Genomic DNA, 18,797 nt, shown 5'->3' on the forward strand with positions numbered 1-18,797 from the left:
GCTTAGGGCACCAGCAAAACAGGGTACCTAATATAAAATCAGAAATGAGGACACTACAAAGAAATGAGTTTAATTCCAACATACCTTTCTGTTTTGTGTAATTTCAAAAAACATTTTCATTTCAGGCTTTAGCATTTTTAAAATTTTGAATTACATATTTGGACTGTCATTGTAACCTTTTCGATGTTTAGGGTCTCTCAAGGTTTCTATCAATCGGGCTCTGGCCCTGTTACATAAATTGACATCAACCAATCTCAGCTTTGGGTCAGGCAGAATTGAGTTAAGGCAGTTTGCAAAATTGCCTTATGAATGGCCTATAACTGTACCCCTTAACCCACCCAGGAGTACTAGTGATCTATGAGGTCAGTTGTTTGCCCAATGGACCTCTAACTGGAAGCACCTCAGGAACGATGACAAATGAAACACAACAGGAAGCGTGTCTTCCTATAGCCCCAGAATGAGGAACCAGGACCCCTAGTGAAACACCAAGTGCTCCACTTTTCAAAGGGAAGTCAACTCCATAAAGTGGCTTAGGGGCCTTTATAGGGCCAGGGGCCTATAAAAAGTTTGCAAACTGGTCCTGCTACCCCCAGCCAGCCCAGGCATCCCCCTTACCTCACATTAAGTAAGAAACTTGTGGGACAGTGTTCGTGGCCCAAAGTTATACATGTCCCCCACCCCGCCAACTTCCTGCCACCATTGGGGAGGGAAAAGAGCATATCCTCCCCTCCCTTCCCCCACCCGACTAAACAAGGGGAGTGTGTGTTTCAGAAAATCACTCATCTAGATTAGGAGTGTCTGCAAGAAGTGAGAAATGACTACAACCCCAACCCCACTCCCATCCCAGAGCTACAGGATGAGAGACATCCTAGAGGAGTTTAACATGTATAGCAGGAATCTGAATTCTCAGAAATGAAATTGGATGAGGTGAAGTGGAACTCTATCCCAAGAAAATTACATATATCATAGAGGCAAAGACCACCGTACCTGCCTAGGTGCCCAACAGCAGAGAGAATCATAGCAAGGCAGAGGAAGGCTGAGGTTACCTCTCTACTGCCAGCAGGCCACAGGGGAGCACCCCTGCTGGTTCTCCTACTGCCTCTCCCTGCCCTCAATTCCAGAAGTGCTAGGCCTGGAGGCAGGGAGGGGAGAAGTGAAAGAGCAGACTGCACCCTTGCTGCCTAGCATCTAGCTCCTAGATTGTCATTCTCTAAGGACATATTCCTCATGCCTAGCACGTGCCTGGCCCAGAGCAGACATTTAATACACTGCAAATGAATGAGTAAATGAAAATACACAATAAGGCCGGGAGCAGTGGCTCATGCCTATAATCCTAGCAATTTGGGAGTCTAAGGCAGGAGTATTACTTGAGGTCAGGAATTCAAGACTAGCCTGAGCAAGAGCAATATCCCTGTCTCTACAAAAAATAGAAAAATTAGCTGGATGTGGTGGTGGTGTATGCCTGTAGTCCCAGCTGCTTGGGAGGCTGAGGCAGGAGAATCACTTGAGCCAGGAGTTTGAGGCTGCAGTCAGCTATGATGATGCCATATCTCTGGACAGCAGAGTGAGACCTTGTCTCAAAAAAAAAAAAAAAAGAAAAGGAAAGAAAATACACAATAAAAGTTTGTGCCCATTTCCCCACCCTCCCCGCCCACTGCTTTTTCTCTGTCACATACAACCTTCCCAGTTTAGGAGGCTTCTTTGCTGGTCAGAGGAGGGTGTTCCCTTGGCGCAGAGCCTTCCTTAGGCAACGTGGCATTACCCAGGGTACATATAGTGGGTGGGTGTTCTCCAGAAATGTCAGTTTCTGGGTAGGGCTTGGGCTTCCACAATCCCTAGCCCCGCCCCTGGCCTTGCAGTGAGTGGAAGGGTATAAATTTCAACTGTTCTCAGCCCTGCTGCATTTTCACCAGAGATTTCCATCAGCATCATGAAGTTGGCTGGCTTCCTCCTCCTCGTGATTCTCATCACCTTCAGCCTACAGGTGCAGGAGCTTCAGGCTGCAGTGAGGCCACTGAAGCTTCTGGGTGAGTCTCATGCTTTGAATGAGGGAGCCAGGAAGTGGGACATCAGGGACCAGTGTGTGCAGGGAGAGGAGGGGAAGAAAGGAGAGAAGGAAAGATCTTTAAGGAAAGATCCTTAAACTCAGCTCCCCAGAGCAGAATCTCTCTTCTTCTGCCTCCACTTTCTCTCCTCCTTTCCCTGGTTCACCGCTCCATCTGGCTGTTTGCTCTTCTTCTCTCAGCCCCTCATCAGCCACCCCTCCAACTCCCTGCATCTCCCTCTCCCCAGCTTCTTCCTCTCTTGCTGCAAATAGATTGGATCGCCTAGAGAAAATATTTTTTTAATCTGTTAAATATTAATCATCTCAATCTCTTCTTTTCCTTTTACCACCAACATTCTCAAAGGAGCAATCTGAATTCTCTGCCCCATCACTCATTTTCCTCAACCCCTTTCAGATTGACTACAGAATCCACTCCTGCCCCATCACTCTCCTGAAACTTCTCTCCCAGATCCTGCTGACAAATCTCTTGACTCTGCTCAGCTGCCAAAGTCTTTAACCTCTGTAGCATATAACACTGTTTGTCACCCCCTCAATCCTCAAACTTTCTTTTCCCCCAAGTTATCTTGCATCATATTTTATTCTTCTCTCTAAATATTATTAGATTCAACTATTATCCTCTCTCTTCTTGCTCCTTCCCCCACATTAAACTGGTTGCCAAATACTGTCCACTCTTTGAAACTGTCTCTTGTGTATGTTCCTTCCTTCCCTTCCCACCTCTCATTCCCATGCAATATTTCCAGCCCTGATTACCCCACGCTTGGGCCATCGCAAGAGCTTCCTACAGCTCCCTCTGCCCCTCTCTTCTCTCTCCCTCCTGCAGTTTGCTTGCATATTGAATCCTGGTCCATTCTATGCTCTCACACCAGAATATTCTCCCCAAGCAAATGGCAATAATATCCCTCTCCTGGACTGTCAAACCAAATCCAAACTCCTAAGGTCCTTGAAATCTGCTAGCCCTCTGTAACTTTGTCCCCTGGTTACTTTTCCTGCTTAATTTCCAGCTGTTTCCTAACACTTATCCAGCCTTCCGTTTGCCATTCCTTCTGAATTCCTCATATTTCACATGGTGAGGAGTGAGGCAGAGGAAGTACCTAGGGTGCAAAATTTAAAGAGACACTCACTGTCAGGTTTGTGCAAGGGCCTCCTTAAATTGTGTGCCCTAGGCGCCCCCCTTGCTTCACCCTAATCCCAGCCCTGTTGAATTTTCCCCTTGCGAACTTTTGCTAGTAATTCTTTTCTCCTAATCCTCCACCATGCCCCTCAATTTTGTCTTAAAAAGATTCTCCCACTTCAAGACTCACCTTTTCTGATTCATCTAATTGGAAGTAATGTCATCTCCTCTGAGCTTCCCTAGTCCTTCGGAGATACCTCTCTCAGGACACTGGTCCCATACTGCTTTGCTTTTAGCAGCACATGCTGACTCTAAATTTAAGTCTTATCTCCATTGTTAGACTCCAAGCTGCTTGTCTTACATCTTTGTACTTTCTGAGTAATTTCCTCCATGCTTTAGACATGGTAAGAAATCAACAGATATATACTTAATGAGCAGCCAAACTGCTATGAGTGGGATAACGGTCTTCAATCTTCTCAAATCAACAAATCGACAACAGCTACTAGAAGCATGGAGGGATAGTTCTGATTTTCTCTGAGGTTCACAGATACATTGTAGACATCCCACCAGTGCCCCTTCTCATCAATCACAGTACTATTTCTCTTTGAGCCTGGACAACGTGCCTGAGTATTCTAGACACATCATCAGATAGCCACCTCTATTGATTGAAGTTAACACTGGAGAATGAACCTCATTTCCCCTGCTGGATCCAAGGGCCCCATTTTACAGATGAGGAAACAAAGTCCCAGAAAGGTCCAGAGACAGAATCAGGTAAAGAAATTCCCAATAATAGCTGAGTAGCCAATCAAAGCACAGCACACCTTCATCCAGATCTCTGCATACGTTTTGCTAGAAGCCCCTGTGAGGTCTTAACCAGCTTTTTTTTTTCCCCAAAATATTAAGGGAGTACAAATGTGTTTGTTACATGGGTAGCTTTTATAATGCTTAAGTCAGGTCTATCAGTGTGCCCATCACCAGAATAGTGTTCATTGTACCTGTTAGATAGGTTTTTACCCCTCCCCTCCTCCTCTTCACCCCTTCTTGATTTCCAATGGCATTTACTTTTCTCTGTGCCCATGTGCCCATTGATTAGTTCCAAATTATTAGAACATGTGGTGTTTGTTTTTCCATTCCTGAGATACTTCGCTTAGGATAATGGTCTCCAGTTCAATTCAAATTGCTGCAAAAGACATTCATTTGTTCCTTTTATGACTGAGTAGAACTGCATGGTATACATATACCACATTTTGTTAATCTACTCATAAATTGATGGTTACTTAGGTTGACTCCACATCTTTGCAACTGTGAATTGTGGTGCAATAAACATTCAAGTGCAGGTGCCTTTTTGATAAAATGACTTCTTTTCCTTTGGGTAGATACCCAGTAGTAGGATTGTTGGATCAAATGGTAGGTCTGCTTTTAGTTCTTTGAGGAATCTCCATACTGTTTTCCATAGAGGTTGTACTAATTTGCAGTCCCACCAACAGTGTATAAGCATTCCTTTCTGCATCCACACCAGCATCTATTGTTTTTGGACTTTTTAATAATAGCCATTCTGACAGGGGTAAGGTGATATCTCATTGTGGTTTTAATTTGCATTTCCCTGATTATTAGTGATGTTGAGCATTTTTTTCATATGTTTGTTGGCCATTTGTCTATCTTCTTTTGAAAAGCTTCTGTTCATGTCTTTTGCTCACTTTTTAATGGGATTATTTGTTTTTTTTCTTGTTGATTTCTTTGAGTTCTTTGTAGATTCTGGATATTAGCCCTTTATCAGATGTATAGTTTGTTAGTATTTTCTCCCATCTGTAGGTTGTCTATTTGCTTTATTGATTATCTCCTTTGCTGTGCAGAAGCTTTTTAATTTAATCAAGTCCCACTTATTTATTTTTGTTGTTGCTGTAATTGCCTTTTGGGGTCTTAATCATAAATTCTTTGCCTGGACTGATGTCTAGAAGAGTTTTCCTACATTGACTTCTAAAATTGTTATGATTCTGTGCCCTACGTTTAAGTCTTTTGTCCATCTTTAATTAATTTTTTTTGAAAGTGGTGAGAGATGGGGGTCCTGCTTCATTCTTCGGCATGTGGCTACCCAATTTTCCAAGCACCATTTATTGAATAGGACGTCTTTTCCCCAGTGTATGTTGTTGTCTGCTTTGTCAAGGATCAGTTGCTTGACAAGCTTTCTAGATCTACTTCATTTCTCCTCAAAACCAACTTTGATACTCTGGGAACATGGGGAGCCTCTGCTCAAATCAGGAGTAACTCCTTGAAATTTGGAGATATACTCTTCATGTGAGGATCAGTTTCACCATGTGGGACAGCAGAAGGAGCTTGGCAAATCTGGGCCAGGCACTTCTGTACCTGCTGGTGGGCAAGACACCTCTGTGAGCCCCAGCTGCCACATATATAAATGGGGCTAGTAAGACTCACTGCATAGGGTGACTACAAGGCACCCTTGATGGCACTTGATAAATGTGAGTCTCCCCTTTTCTCCACTCCATTCCCTGCAGAGTGGGGAAGTAAAAATATTTAAGTGGGCTTCTTTGCACTGCCCCTCCATGAACGCAGTTATCCCCATCTCTAAAGTAGGCCTTACTTTTTTGAGATTATGTGAATGTATTGTTTTTAACCGGAATATATAAGACACTAATGAGTATTATTCTGCCAGTAATCATTTACACATTATATTACATATTGAACTAAAAGTAAAGAGTGGAACTGACTCCTTAATCAAGGGCTGTCCTCCCAGAACCTGCATCTAAAGCATGATGGTTTTCAGCTGGTCTGTTCTTCCACAGGCACCTGCGCCGAGTTCTGCCAAGGTGACTGGGACTGTGAGCTGGGGGAGCGCTGTGTCAGCAATGGGTGTGGCCATATCTGTGCTTCACAATAAGGACAGGTAAAATCAACAGGCCCTTTCTACTTCCCCAAACCTTGCACATCCCACGTGGGTTGTACACTTGGCCCCAATGGGACTTTCCAGAAATGGGTGGGACAGAAACCTACCTATCTCCCTCTTCACTCACTCTTCCCAAGAAAAAGATTCATCTGTTGCAAGAAGGTGGTTTCCAAACCTTTAAAATGATTTCCTATGCCAGTATATCCTGGAGAAAAATCAGACTATCTATTTGAGCAAAAAGATAAAAATCACACATAATCCCCCAGCCCAAAACAATGTGCTTAACATTTTGGTGCATGTTTTAAACATACACACATATATTTATATAAAAATGAAATAATCTTGTACTTATTCTGATTTCTTGATTATTTCACTTAAAAATAGCAATCAAATGACTTTTAATATCAATACTGATGTTTCTATCCCATCATCTTTAATAGCCTTATAGAAGTCCATCATATGTTTATATACTTAGCAACCTCTACTGGTACACATTTAAGATATTTCTTATTTTTGCATTATTAATATGGCTATAATGAATACTAAATTTGTATACATGCCCTTATTAACTTCCTTGGGATAAATGCTAAGAAGTAAGATTAATGACCATTTTAAGTATGCTAATTTTAAGTCTTTGATGTGCATTGCCACATTGACCTATGAGAACCTCTCTCCTATGAAAATATTTTAGGGGCCTCACATGATATTTTCAGTAGCCATTAATTGAAAAAATGCATAATGAAAGCTACCAAAATTCAGTGCTTATTATAAATTAAGTTGTATTAAACACAACAGAATCAGCATATACTTTAAATATAAACCATTTGAGTTCAGAATGTATTATTTGTCCAATCCACCTACAGTCCTTGGGGTACTTAGACCTTGCTGGCTCTTTGCAGGAACTACTGATTTCCAGAATTGGGAACTGTTGCCTCTCAATTTTATTTTGTGGATCCAGGTCCCCAAAACAGCAGATCTCAGGCATAATTTTTTTATCTATTTCTCAGATGAAGAGTTATCTTAAGAATCATCGTCATCTTTCTTTAATAACTGCTCATCCCTTCCTGGAGTTCCTACCTTCAAAGATGTGACTGTTTGGAGCTCCTTGACCAGGAAGACAGTCGAAAATGGGGGCCTGTGGATGGAGATTGTAGAGGTGTAGGGGGAATAGAAGAGGGGGTATTTCTTTTAATAAATCATCATTAAAAGCATCTATACTACGTGAGTTATTTGGTTAGAGGAGAGGAGGAGGAGGAGGGGGATAGATAACATTTGTTGAACTATGAACCAGGACCATGTTAAACTCTCCCCAGGCATCATCTAAGTCATCCTTATAACAACCTTGTGACTGCACTTATTATCACCACCATTTTATGTGTGAGGACACTGAGGTTTGGGGTAATTTGCTCAAAGTCATATAGCAGATAAGTGTCAGGGCCTAAACTATAATCCATGTCAAACTCCATATAAGGCCTATGCATTATAGCATAGTGGTCAGGAGCTCTGACTCTGAATTTCAAACACAGGCTCACCACACAGCTGTGTGGCCTTCAATGAGTGTCCTAATCTTTCTGTGCTTCAATTTTCTCAGGTAATTGGTATATACCTCATAGAGCTACAAAGATAAAAGAAGTTAGTTCATGTACAATGTTTGGCATAGTGCCTGACACACAGAAAGCATTCAATAAATGTAAACTACAATGATTATTATCACAGTAGTCTCCCCTTATCCAAGGGGGATATAGTCTAAGACTACCAGTGGAAGCCTGAAACCTTGGATAGTACCAAACTAGTTATATACTGTGTTTTTTCCTATACAAACCTACGATAAAGTTTGACTTATAAATTAGGCAGAGTAAGAGATTAAAAACAATAACTAATAATAAAATAGAGCAATTATAACAATACACCAGTATCACTACTCTTGTGCTTTGGGGCCATTATTGAGTAACATAAGGGTTACTTGAACACAAGCACTGCAATACCGCAACAGTGGATCTGATAACCAAGATGGCTGCTAAGTGACTGACAGGTTTTGCATGTTTGGCCCCTCCGAATCTCATGCTGAGATTTTGATTCCCATTGTTGAATGTGGGGCCTGGTGGGAGGTGTTTGGGTCATGTAGGTGAATCCCTTGTGAATGGTTTTGTGCCCTCCCCACAACAATGAGTGGGTTCTCACTTGATTAGTTCACACGAGAGCTGGTTGTTTAAAAGAGACTGGCACCACCTCCTCCCTTTCTTGCTCCCTCTCTCACCGTGGGACACACCTGCTCCCTCTTTGCCTTCTACCTTGATTAGAAGCCCCCTGAAGCCCTCACCAGAAGCAGATGCTGGTGCCATGCTTCTTGTACAGCCTGCAGAACCGTGAGCCAAATAAACCTCTTTTCTTTTTCAATTACCCAGCCTCAGGTGCTTCCTTTACAGCAATGCAAATGGACTAATACAGTGAGTAAGGGCAGGCAGCATATACGGCATGGATACACTGGACAAAGTGGTGATGAATGGGATGGAGCTGGATGGCGCGAGACTTCATACTACTCAGAATGGCACACAATTTAAAACTTATGAATTCTTTATTTCTGGAATTCTCCATATAATATATTCAGAATGCAATTGGTAGCACGTAACTAAAACTGAGGAAAGTGAAACTATGGATAAGGAGGGACTATGATATTACCAAATAGATAGGCTGATGAACCTTAGCCCTAATTTTATGAGACTACAGAACAGAACCCAGGGCCAATCCTCCTTCCTAGCCTCTCCTAGTTCAAAGTGTAATCTGGATACTGAAATTAAGCCTCTCTCTTCTGGTTTTTCCCATCACAAAATGTGGGAGATAAAAAAATGGGCTTATAATTTCCTGTCTACGTTCTCCACAATCACAGATTTAAGATTCAGCTGGCCTGGATTGCAATCTGATTTCAACCAATTTACTGCCTGTGCGACCCTTGAAAAACCATTTAAACTCTCTAGCATAATTTCCTTAACTGTAAAAAGAGGAAAATAATAATATCTACCACATTTGGGTGCTAAGATTTATAGAATTTTATAGTTTACAAAGCATTTTCAGAAACATTCCTTTTGATTTTCACATCAACCAATGGATGGAAAATAGGGGGCCCTGAATAAATAATTAGCAAATTCATTCATCTGTCAACAAGTATTGCAGAGCACCTACCACATCCCAGGTTCTGTGCTAGCACTGGGGATACAAGATTGAACAGGACGAATGGGATCTGTGCCTTCGTGAAGCTCACATTCTAGAGGAGGAAACAGATAATAAGTAAACAAGATAACTATAGATTATGATAAATGTTCTGAAGGAAATAAACAAGGATGTGAAATAGAGCAGGGGTGCACAAGCCTACTTTAGTTAGGACGATCCAAACTCTAATGATGTCCAAAAACGAAGTCTTGAGAGGGTTCCAAACACAAAAGAATGCAATTCCAGAGTAAGTTCCAGATCATCCAATGCAGAATGTTAAAAAGGAAATGGCTGTGAACTTGCTTAGCACCCCTTAAAGCCCCTCAGTCACTGTAGGACTAAGAAAATAATGAGAATGAATACGAGGTGATGATGTGTGAAGAGATTTTCTTGGGAGAGAACTTTTCCAAGCTGTACGTTCCCACAGTTTCAGGATAGGAGGTGAGAGTGGGGAGTACTACTGTCTAAACTCAAGCCAATGCAGGGGGCCTTCAAAGGCCTCATTGAAAGCTTGAGATATGTTTCTTTCAGTTGGTGACCACCACGGAGTAGGAATGTTCATTTCTTTAGAAGAACTATACTGCCATCCACAATGGTACATTCTATCAGGACTCAACAGACCAGCATTGGTATACTGTATTTTACAATTTGTGGGTCATTCAGTCTTGAACAACACTATGTGTGGGTCATCCATGTTGCAACCTAGGATGAACCACATCAAACCCAGATACTTCCTACAGTCTCTTCACACCTCCTCCACCTTGGTGATGAGCAGGCCTCCCATCTAGCCCGATGTGTTGGCTATCTCTTAAACACTATTTGAAATACTCTTGGTCTTGCACTCTTATTCTAACCACTGCTACAGCAATCAGTTTCTCTCAGGCACCTCTGGCTTAGCACAGGTATAACTTGTCAGAGCCTTGCCTCAGGCAGGTTCCCTAGTATCCCACACTCCTCACTTCTGCCTCAGGGTTTCTCTGACTATGTAACATGGGACTCCTGCAGGAACCACCAAGCACTGATGTATGCTCAACCCAGAAGCGCCAGAGCATGAGTGCCTGGTGGGGCAACACTTGACAATAGAGGTCAAACGTTGACATATAAATGCTTTGCCCTTCCATTCTCCAGGAGAGGGGTTCTGAGAGCAGTTCACAAGGCTTCTCAGAAAATCCTTGCAACAGTCAATTCAATAGCACATATTAGTATTGATTCTTCTTCCTTCCTTGTTTAGTCCTGAATAAATCACTCCCCTATTAACCTTGTCTGGGGCTCTGCTTTCAGGAAACCCATATTAAAATGTCCAGTGACTAGGTTTCAGTTTCTGACCTTCTCTGAACAAATGTTTGAATAATATCACAAATACACACATAGGCATGCACAAATACAACATAAACAGGGACACAGTCCAAGAATAAGAAATAATATATAAACATAATGGAATCTAAACCCAAACATTTCTCCCCAAAGTCAACAGAGAACTAGCTCTGCTAAAGCATACCCCTAGTTTTCATTGTTGAACAGATGTGTTTTATTCTCAGGATAAAACATGACTTCAAGGATTTCCCTAAGAGCTAGCGGTTAGGATTTGCTTTATATTTGCATAACTCAAAAGCCCTAGAGATGGTTTACCCATTCAGCCCAAAAGCTAAAGTCAAGCCTTCACCTCTTGGATGGCTGAAAACTATTCACAGCTTTTAAAATGGCTAGTTTATTTTTCAGCTTCTTGCCTTTAAGGTTTCCAAAAATCTTGGGGTGTCTGGCCACCCTTAGGCACGTTATATTTTACATGATTCAGCTGGAACTCCAAAATTACTTTTCTAGTGGGATGAGGTACTTCATGATCCACGGGAGGGTTCACACTGGGAAAGGGGAACAAAGAGTGCAGTCAGCTGTCGGTTAAGTAGGGAAAGCTGCCCTATATTCCATTGGCTAGATTGTAATGACATAGCCACAGCCACCTGCTGGATTTATTCCGGGTGGTTTTGTGCCTGGGAAAAAATCAGGGGGCTGTAATACTATGTAAGAAGGATGTCTTACAACTAGCGGTTTTTGCTACTGCCCTCCACAACAGGCCCTCTCCAACTTCAGCCCAAATCTGTAACTCCAGTATTAAATAGAGTGCTGTCAGCCCTACCCAGGGACAAACTTTCTGGGAGGACAGAGACCTCACTTTTCAGTCAGGGCTAAAGGAGGGGTAGGCGGCGAAAAATCTCCAAGCTAATTTCTGACAAGCATTTGCAGAATACCAGTCTGACGGGTTCGGTAGTCATGGAAACCCGGCTGCGTACTGTCCGGTCCTAATAAGGCATTTCCGGTACTAGCGCGCAGAGCCAGGGAATGCCCCGGAAGTATTTCCCTGTGACCCTATATAGAAAAGATGGCGGCGGTGCAAGTTGCTGGCACGGTGCTATGCGGGCCGCCGCGGGAAGCGCCACCGGAGCCGCCACGGGAGCCAACCCCAGAACAAGACAATGGGTTCCGACGCTTGTCGGCCAGGCTCTGTGCCCTGCGTCCGGATGACAGCAGCTCCGCCCGCACCGAGATCCACTTGCTCTTCGACCAGCTCATCTCTGAGAACTACAGCGAGGGCAGCGGCGTGGCCCCGGAGGTAGGCGGCGCGCTCGTGGGAGGGCGGGTGCTGCGCCTGCTGGCCCGGGCCCCACCCTTCAGGGAACCAGCTGCTGGCCCTTTTCCGTCTGTTCCTACCGCCACGCTCCCCAGCTCTGGATATTTTAGTTTCAGGCTCGCTCGCTCCCTCCGAGTGTGGCACATTCTTTTGTCTTTCTCCACCTGAGAGGCGCTGCTTGGCAGTGCTTGGCAGACGCGCATTTTTCAAAACCCACTTGATAACTTCTGCTCTGACAATACGTCAGGGCTCATCTCTGGTACTACCCGCCTGTTCCGCTGGCTCTACTCCCTCTCTAAAACACTTTGTTGACAAAATTCATTACCACTGTTTATTGCGTACTTGGTACGCGGACCACGTGCTGTACTTTATTGTGCCCGGTTCTAGGAATCTTAGAACGTGGGTACGATTAGGTCTTTTTTACTAATGAGAATACTGAAGCTCGTACAAGTCCAATGTCATATTGCAGGCAAGTGACAGAGTTCGGATTGCAACCTAAGTCTGTCACAAAGTCTCTATATTTTCTGTTCCCGCGCACCCCTGCGTCCTCTTTAGAAGTTCTTTTCACTCTGAGTAATCTTATTCACACACATCATCAGGCCTTGAATTACTGAATTCACTGAACTTTTGACCTAGTCATACGTGGCCTTCTAGGAAAGACAGTGGTAGTGCAAATTGCAAATTGCACAGGCATCTCAAACTGAACAGTTCCTAAATATGAATACATGATGTCCAAACACACACTCCATCCCACCCCTCCAAGACACACATGCACAATCCACCAGGTCACACAAGACACACCTGTGCTTCCGCTTTCCTCCCTCCCAGATCCTATCCAATCCAGGTTCTTCAGAATCTGTCTCATATGTATTTCTCAGTCCATCCCCTCCTCTCTATTCCCGTTGCCAGCACCGTAGGCGTCAGGCACGGTGACTCTTGCCTGCACTGTTCACTGGTCTCCTCTAACTGATCTGCCGTCAGTCCACCTCTTCTCCAAGCCAGTCTTTGCTCTGCTGCCAGAGTGATCCTTTTTTTTTTTTTCCTTTTGGTAGGAAAAAAATTGATCATAAAAAGTAAAAATCTGATTTGGGAAGGTCTTCAATATATATCAGTAAATGGCTGAAGTTGCAGAGTAATTCATACAGTATGAGACCAATATGAAGCCAGAGGAGGAATTTTAAAATATGTGTATGTTTATATATGCAAAGAAAAAGGTCTGAAAGAGGTTATAACAGAAAAATATGGTGTGTGTCACTAGGGATCAAAGTGAGATCAAGGAAATAGATGGGAAACTTTTACTTGTATAACTTGATATTTTTGCAACAAAAATTTGTGCCTTTCCAGTCTCCTCTCCTGTTACTTCTTTTGTGCCCTATGTGCAGTCATTTAAAACTTGCTGTACTTTAAGCACCTACTGGTGTTTCGAGTCTCCAAGTCTTTGCATGCACCATCCCCTTTGCAGTGTTTTTTGATGCCTTGTCTATGGCAAATTTCTACTCATCTTTCAAATCATTACAGACTCTGCTTTAAAATCACCTCCACAAGGCCTCCCTAATTACTGTTTCCTCTTAGAGTTCTTATTTAGGTCTTTCAGCACTTAATCACCTTATTTTAATTATTTATATGTATTTCTCTCTCCCTCACTAGATTGTGAGCTCTTTGAGGTTCAGGAACATGTTTGTTTTCACTTTGGAGCCCAAGGACCTAGCACACTATCTGACACATAGTAGGTGCTCAGAGCCTTTTTATTCAATAAACATCAGTGGATGAATGAATAATATGATTTGCAAATAGGTGCCTCTTTTTTTCCCCCAGAATTCCCTAATTATACATAAAATTCATACAAGTGTCATGTCTGATTTTCCCAATGGCATTGAAAATCTGGTTCACTTACTTTTTGGTATTTTTAACTTCGGTGTGTGCTTTTATATGCTGGCAGCCTTTCTTTGGTTATGTAATTATACTATGTCTACATATATAGAGACTGAAGTATTTAGTCTGACAAAAACCGTATTGATTCTTTTCATTATTTTTTTAGCACATCCTAGTTTTGTTCTATCGTTTCTGTTTTCTTTTTTTTCCTACTTTCTGCCTCAGATTTCATCTTTCCCCATTCTTGAGTGTGAACATTCACTTTTATTTTCCCATTTGGCTGTGTTTGGGGATTTTCACTTGGCTACTTGGCTAATAACCATATTACCTTTTCTTTGTCTTTTTTTTTTGGTAGGATGTTAATGCTCTTCTTGTCCAAGCTTGCCGATTGGTGCCTCTTAACCAGAATCATCTTGTCAGCAAAGTGTCTCAGCTTATCCACCATTTACTTAATAGATTACAGGTAATCGTGTGTAGCATTAGAATTCAGATCATGCACTCTGAGAGTAAGTAAATGCCTTTGGAATACTACATCTATGGTGGGTATGCTAGCCTGGTTTTGTTAGATGCTATAGGAAAAGCAAATGCCTTAATAAGAATGATATGAAAACAAATATAGCTCTGGCCAAAATTATTTTGTACAATTCTACAAGTGTGTCTATTAGAAATATTCTTTTCTGTTTGGTTCAAGAAACCAGTATCATTCAGGGTCCCCAGTCTTCGAATTTTTGGTGGAAGATGTATTTGACCAAAATATATCTAAGAATAAATTGAAATGATTCCCTATCTCTTTCGCACCAGTATATCTCCCCTTTCCTGAAGCTACTATTTTTGTGGTCTGCTTTTGATCCTCATAAAACATAAGAAGTAGCTCTGGGGCGAGGGGACATCAGGATAAAAAGACCCTAGTTGTTTATATCAAGGTCTATCCTACAGCTTCCCTCTCTCCAGAACCTTTTCCAACTTGCTAAATAAATCAAATGTCTTTTGGGGAACAGTTCAGAAATTAAGATTGTTACCACATGAATATGTAAATAAATAAAGAGCACAAAATGTGTCATTTAGCGTTATGTGAACAAGAATGCTTTTGGCTATAAGAAACAGAAAAGCCAACCCAGCATGGCTAAACAGTAAAAATATAAAGAAAAATCATCATCTTACATAACAAGTCCCAAAGGAGACAACTTTAGGCACCCTTAATAAGAGGCTAACTAGCATCTTTCCATTCCGCTATCCTCAGTTTGTGGGTTATCCTCAGCTAGCATCTCTTACAGTTGTGAGTCGGCTGCCTCAATTCTAGGCATCCCATGCAGAATAAATGTATACTATTCGGCAGAAGCAAAAGAACTGTTTATTTCGTGTCTCTCTTACTTAAGAGAGAGGAAACTCATCCTATAACCTCTCCAGCAGACTCCCCAATATCTCACTGGAGAGACTTAGGTGGTCATATAAACAACTTTCTAAACTAGTCTCAGAGGGGAATAGTCTTACCATGAGTGGCTAAACCAGTGGTTTCAACCTTGACTGCACGTAAGAATCACTTGGAGGAGGACTGAAGCTCCCCAGAAGATTACAACGTGCAGCCAAAATTGTCTTACATCAGGGTTTCTCAACCTCAGCACTATTGATACTTTGGGTCAGGTAATTGTCATGGCGGCTGACTTGTGCATTGTAGGATGTTTAACAGCGTCCTTGGCCTCTGCCCTCTAGAGGCCAGTAGCACCTCTCCAATTGTGACAGTCAAAAATGTCTATAGACATTGACAGATGTTCCTTAGGGGTTAAGATTGCCCCTGGTTGAGAACCATTCTTAGACTAATTAGCATTTACCTTTGGGTCTCACATGGAGAGGTGGGCATCCAAATGAAATCAATACTCTGCCAGCACGGAAGGAGGAAATGAATGCTGCTAGGTAACCAGCAGTGTCTGCTTCATGAAATATAGCTGTTTTCAAGTTTAGAATTTTTCAAACTGATGTGGAGCGGCTTCTGTATATTTACTATTCTCATGTATATTATCTTTGTAACACTGGCAATTGGAAAAGTTCCTGATCGCATGTGGTACCTATATTCCTTAACCAACTTTCTAGCATTTGATACCAGTTTGTCTCAGTTGTCCATGAATTTATGCTTGGATTAGCCTGGTCTATCTTAACAAGATGATCAACTTTTCAATGGCAGGGATATTCCTCTCTTTATGTTCTATTCCCCATACCATGCTAGAGACAGAGTAGCTATTTAGCAGATATATCTATTCATTATGTATTTGTTGAGTATTTTACTGTGTATAAGGCAATTTCATTGAATTAAATTTCAGTGGATTGAGTCTCATATCTGTGTGTTTACAGCTGCCAATGTCTGGTTAATTCAATGAGAAGTTACGAGGTTCTACTTTTGAGTAGAGGGACTAACGGGAAAAAGTAAGCAAGACCCTGGGACAAGGAGAAGGGCCCTATCTTGATCAAACTTCCAAGCCCTTTAGAGTGGATCCTTTTGACACAAAAAATAGACACACTCTGTCTCTCTTACACAGCTTGATTCACATGAGCATTCCTGTCTGTAAAAGCATAAAAACATTTTTTAAATGTTAGATTATATATGTATATTTTCTCTGTTGGTAGGTGATTGTTGATGAACAGAACCTGGATTTCCTGTTGGCATATACTATTTCAGCTATTCAACAGTGTAGTTCCTGGACACACGTGGAAATTCTTCAAGCCCTGGCAGCTCTGGTTTACTGCAATGGCTCAAAATGTCAAAAGGTAATTTAAACTGTGTTCTGTCTTTCCTTTGAAAGGCTAGGAGCACAGGCTCAGGAGCCAACAGACCTGTGTTCATGTTTCTGTCCTGCCACTAATGAGACGTGTAATCTTGAGCAATCCTTACTCAACCACTCTGAGCCTTGTTTCCTCGTGTGGAAAATAGCTGCTCTGAGGATGAAGTGAGACAATACTTGTCAGGTGCTCGGCACTCAGTAAATATTAATCATTATTATTGTCATGCCCATGAGCGATACAGCCAAGACTAAAAAGCATCAGCAACTGCCTAGGCTTGGAGTGATGATCCTTATTGATGTCCTTTGGCATATCTTTGCATACCCATCTGAGAGATTTACCTAAAAGCTAGTCTTTTGGTACTTAATTGCTCTTTAGTTTAAAAAGATGAATTCTGTGTAAGGAGTAATATTTTCTCTAGAAGCTTTTCTTTGACCAACATTGCCTGTTATTTTGTTTTAGTACCTCCCAGACTTGCTAGGCAAGACTGGACTCTTGATGAAGTTGAGTGACTTGGCTCAGTCTGATCCTGAAGTCAGGAGAGCTGCAGTACATTGTATGGCAAACTTATGTCTCAGGTATGTGGATCCAAGTAGGTTTCCCAGCAGTAATAAGATAGGGCCTCTCTTGGGCCCTTTGTAGGTGGTTTCATTCGTCTGAAGCCAGAGCCAACCTAGAAAAATAACCAACTTTGCATTTCCCATGTACTTTGCTAATAAGATTATCTTATATTGTTAATTTTAATATTGCTTATAAAAAAGTTTATAAAGAAATGAAGGGAAAAATATCCCTATAATATGGTAAGAGTGCAGACATCAAAGTTTTTATTTTCTTTCTTTTCTTTTTGAGACAGAGTCTCACTCTGTTGCCCAGGCTAGAGTGCCGTGGCATCAGCCTAGCTCATAGCAACCTCAAGCTCCTGGGCTCAAGCAATCCTACTGCCTCAGCCTCCCGAGTAGCTGGGACTACAGGCATGTGCCACCATGCCCGGCTAATTTTTTCTATATATTTTTAGTTGTCCGATTAATTTTTTTTTTTTTTTAGTAGAGACAGGGTCTCGCTCTTGCTCAGGCTGGTCTCGAACTCCTGAGCTCAAACGATCCGCCCACCTCAGCCTCCCAAAGTCCTAGGATTACAGGCGTGAGCCACCGCGCCCAGCCAGTTTTTATTTTCTGTTGGTATAAATTCTAACGATTAAGTTTTTAAGGGGATATATTTATATGAATTTAACCTCTGATATTTGTCTGTTGAGGCCAATTTCTACTCTAAGAAGATGGTACCAATCCCAGCTGCCTACTGTAAATTCATGCAGTATGCAATAGAAAATGAGTAGCACAAACTTGAACTTGTCTCCACATAGCACAGTGTTGTCCAGTGGCTAGGAAGGCAGGTTGAGCTGTGTGATTCTAGCTTGACAGGACCTGTCTGCATTATTTCCCTCTTAGAACTGAAAAAAAGAACTAAAAAAGATTTCTCTTTGTCTGTACTTCTACTACAAACTTTGGTAACCTTTCCCTGTGGAAACCACTCTTCCCTTCTTCATTTTCATTTTAGCCTTGTACCTGTCCCATAACAGCAACTAATTGACCAAAGTGAAAAATTTTACATAGACAGTTACATTTAAGGGTATAGTCCAACTCTGTTGGTCTGTGTTACTGCTATTCTTAATTCTTTTGCCAGCCCCAATTCAAAGGATACTGAGTTTGAGTTGTTTTCTCTGTATGTGTTTTAGTGTGCCAGGACAGCCATACTTGGAAGAGCCCTACCAAAATATCTGCTTCCAAGCTTTCTTGACCACTTTACAATCTCCAAAATCACCTGATATGGATGATATCACATTTTGCATGGTAAGTAGACTGTAACTGATCTTATGAATGTTGCAGGTGTGTCTAGAAACAAGAGAATAGAGGCTGTTATTAAAGAGTTTAATTTGGCTGCTGTATTAGTTTTGTCTAGAGATATGTGCATAAATGGAATGTTTATAACCTAAAAAGACTGCATCATACCTTTTGGGTTTAAATTTCAAGAAATTGTTTTTATTTGTTTTGTTTTGCAAATCTAGGTTTTTAAAGAAAACTGTCTTTATTCCTTTTCCTCCTGAGTATAAAAACAATGCAGTTTTTTTTTTTTTTTTGGAGACAGAGTCTCACCGTGTTGCCTGGGCTAGAGTGCCGTGGTGTCATCCTAGCTCACAGCAACCTCAAACTCCTGGGCTCAAGCGATCCTCCTGCCTCAGCCTCCC

General features: G+C 41.9%; 1 protein-coding gene and 1 long non-coding RNA gene across 2 annotated transcripts in view; both read left to right on the forward strand.

Annotated features, from left to right (window-relative positions):
* Window positions 1-1,867: 1,867 nt before the first annotated feature.
* On the forward strand, window positions 1,868-7,283 carry LOC105813860. Its single transcript, XR_001137673.1, has 3 exons — window positions 1,868-2,027; window positions 5,978-6,078; window positions 7,086-7,283. It is a non-coding gene; the product is annotated as an uncharacterized LOC105813860 (long non-coding RNA).
* Window positions 7,284-11,660: 4,377 nt separating this feature from the next.
* Window positions 11,661-18,797, forward strand: part of HEATR6 (HEAT repeat containing 6) — a 33,069-nt gene continuing 25,932 nt past the window's right edge. The window contains exons 1-5 of the mRNA XM_012648697.1: window positions 11,661-11,893; window positions 14,139-14,246; window positions 16,403-16,543; window positions 17,018-17,133; window positions 18,288-18,402. Of these exons, the coding sequence (XP_012504151.1) occupies window positions 11,663-11,893; window positions 14,139-14,246; window positions 16,403-16,543; window positions 17,018-17,133; window positions 18,288-18,402 (711 nt within the window). The 5' untranslated portion in view covers window positions 11,661-11,662. The remainder of the gene's footprint in view (window positions 11,894-14,138; window positions 14,247-16,402; window positions 16,544-17,017; window positions 17,134-18,287; window positions 18,403-18,797) is intronic.

The sequence above is a fragment of the Propithecus coquereli genome, unplaced genomic scaffold (assembly GCF_000956105.1).
Source record: "Propithecus coquereli isolate 6110/MARCELLA unplaced genomic scaffold, Pcoq_1.0 Scaffold291, whole genome shotgun sequence".
NCBI lineage: Eukaryota > Metazoa > Chordata > Mammalia > Primates > Indriidae > Propithecus > Propithecus coquereli.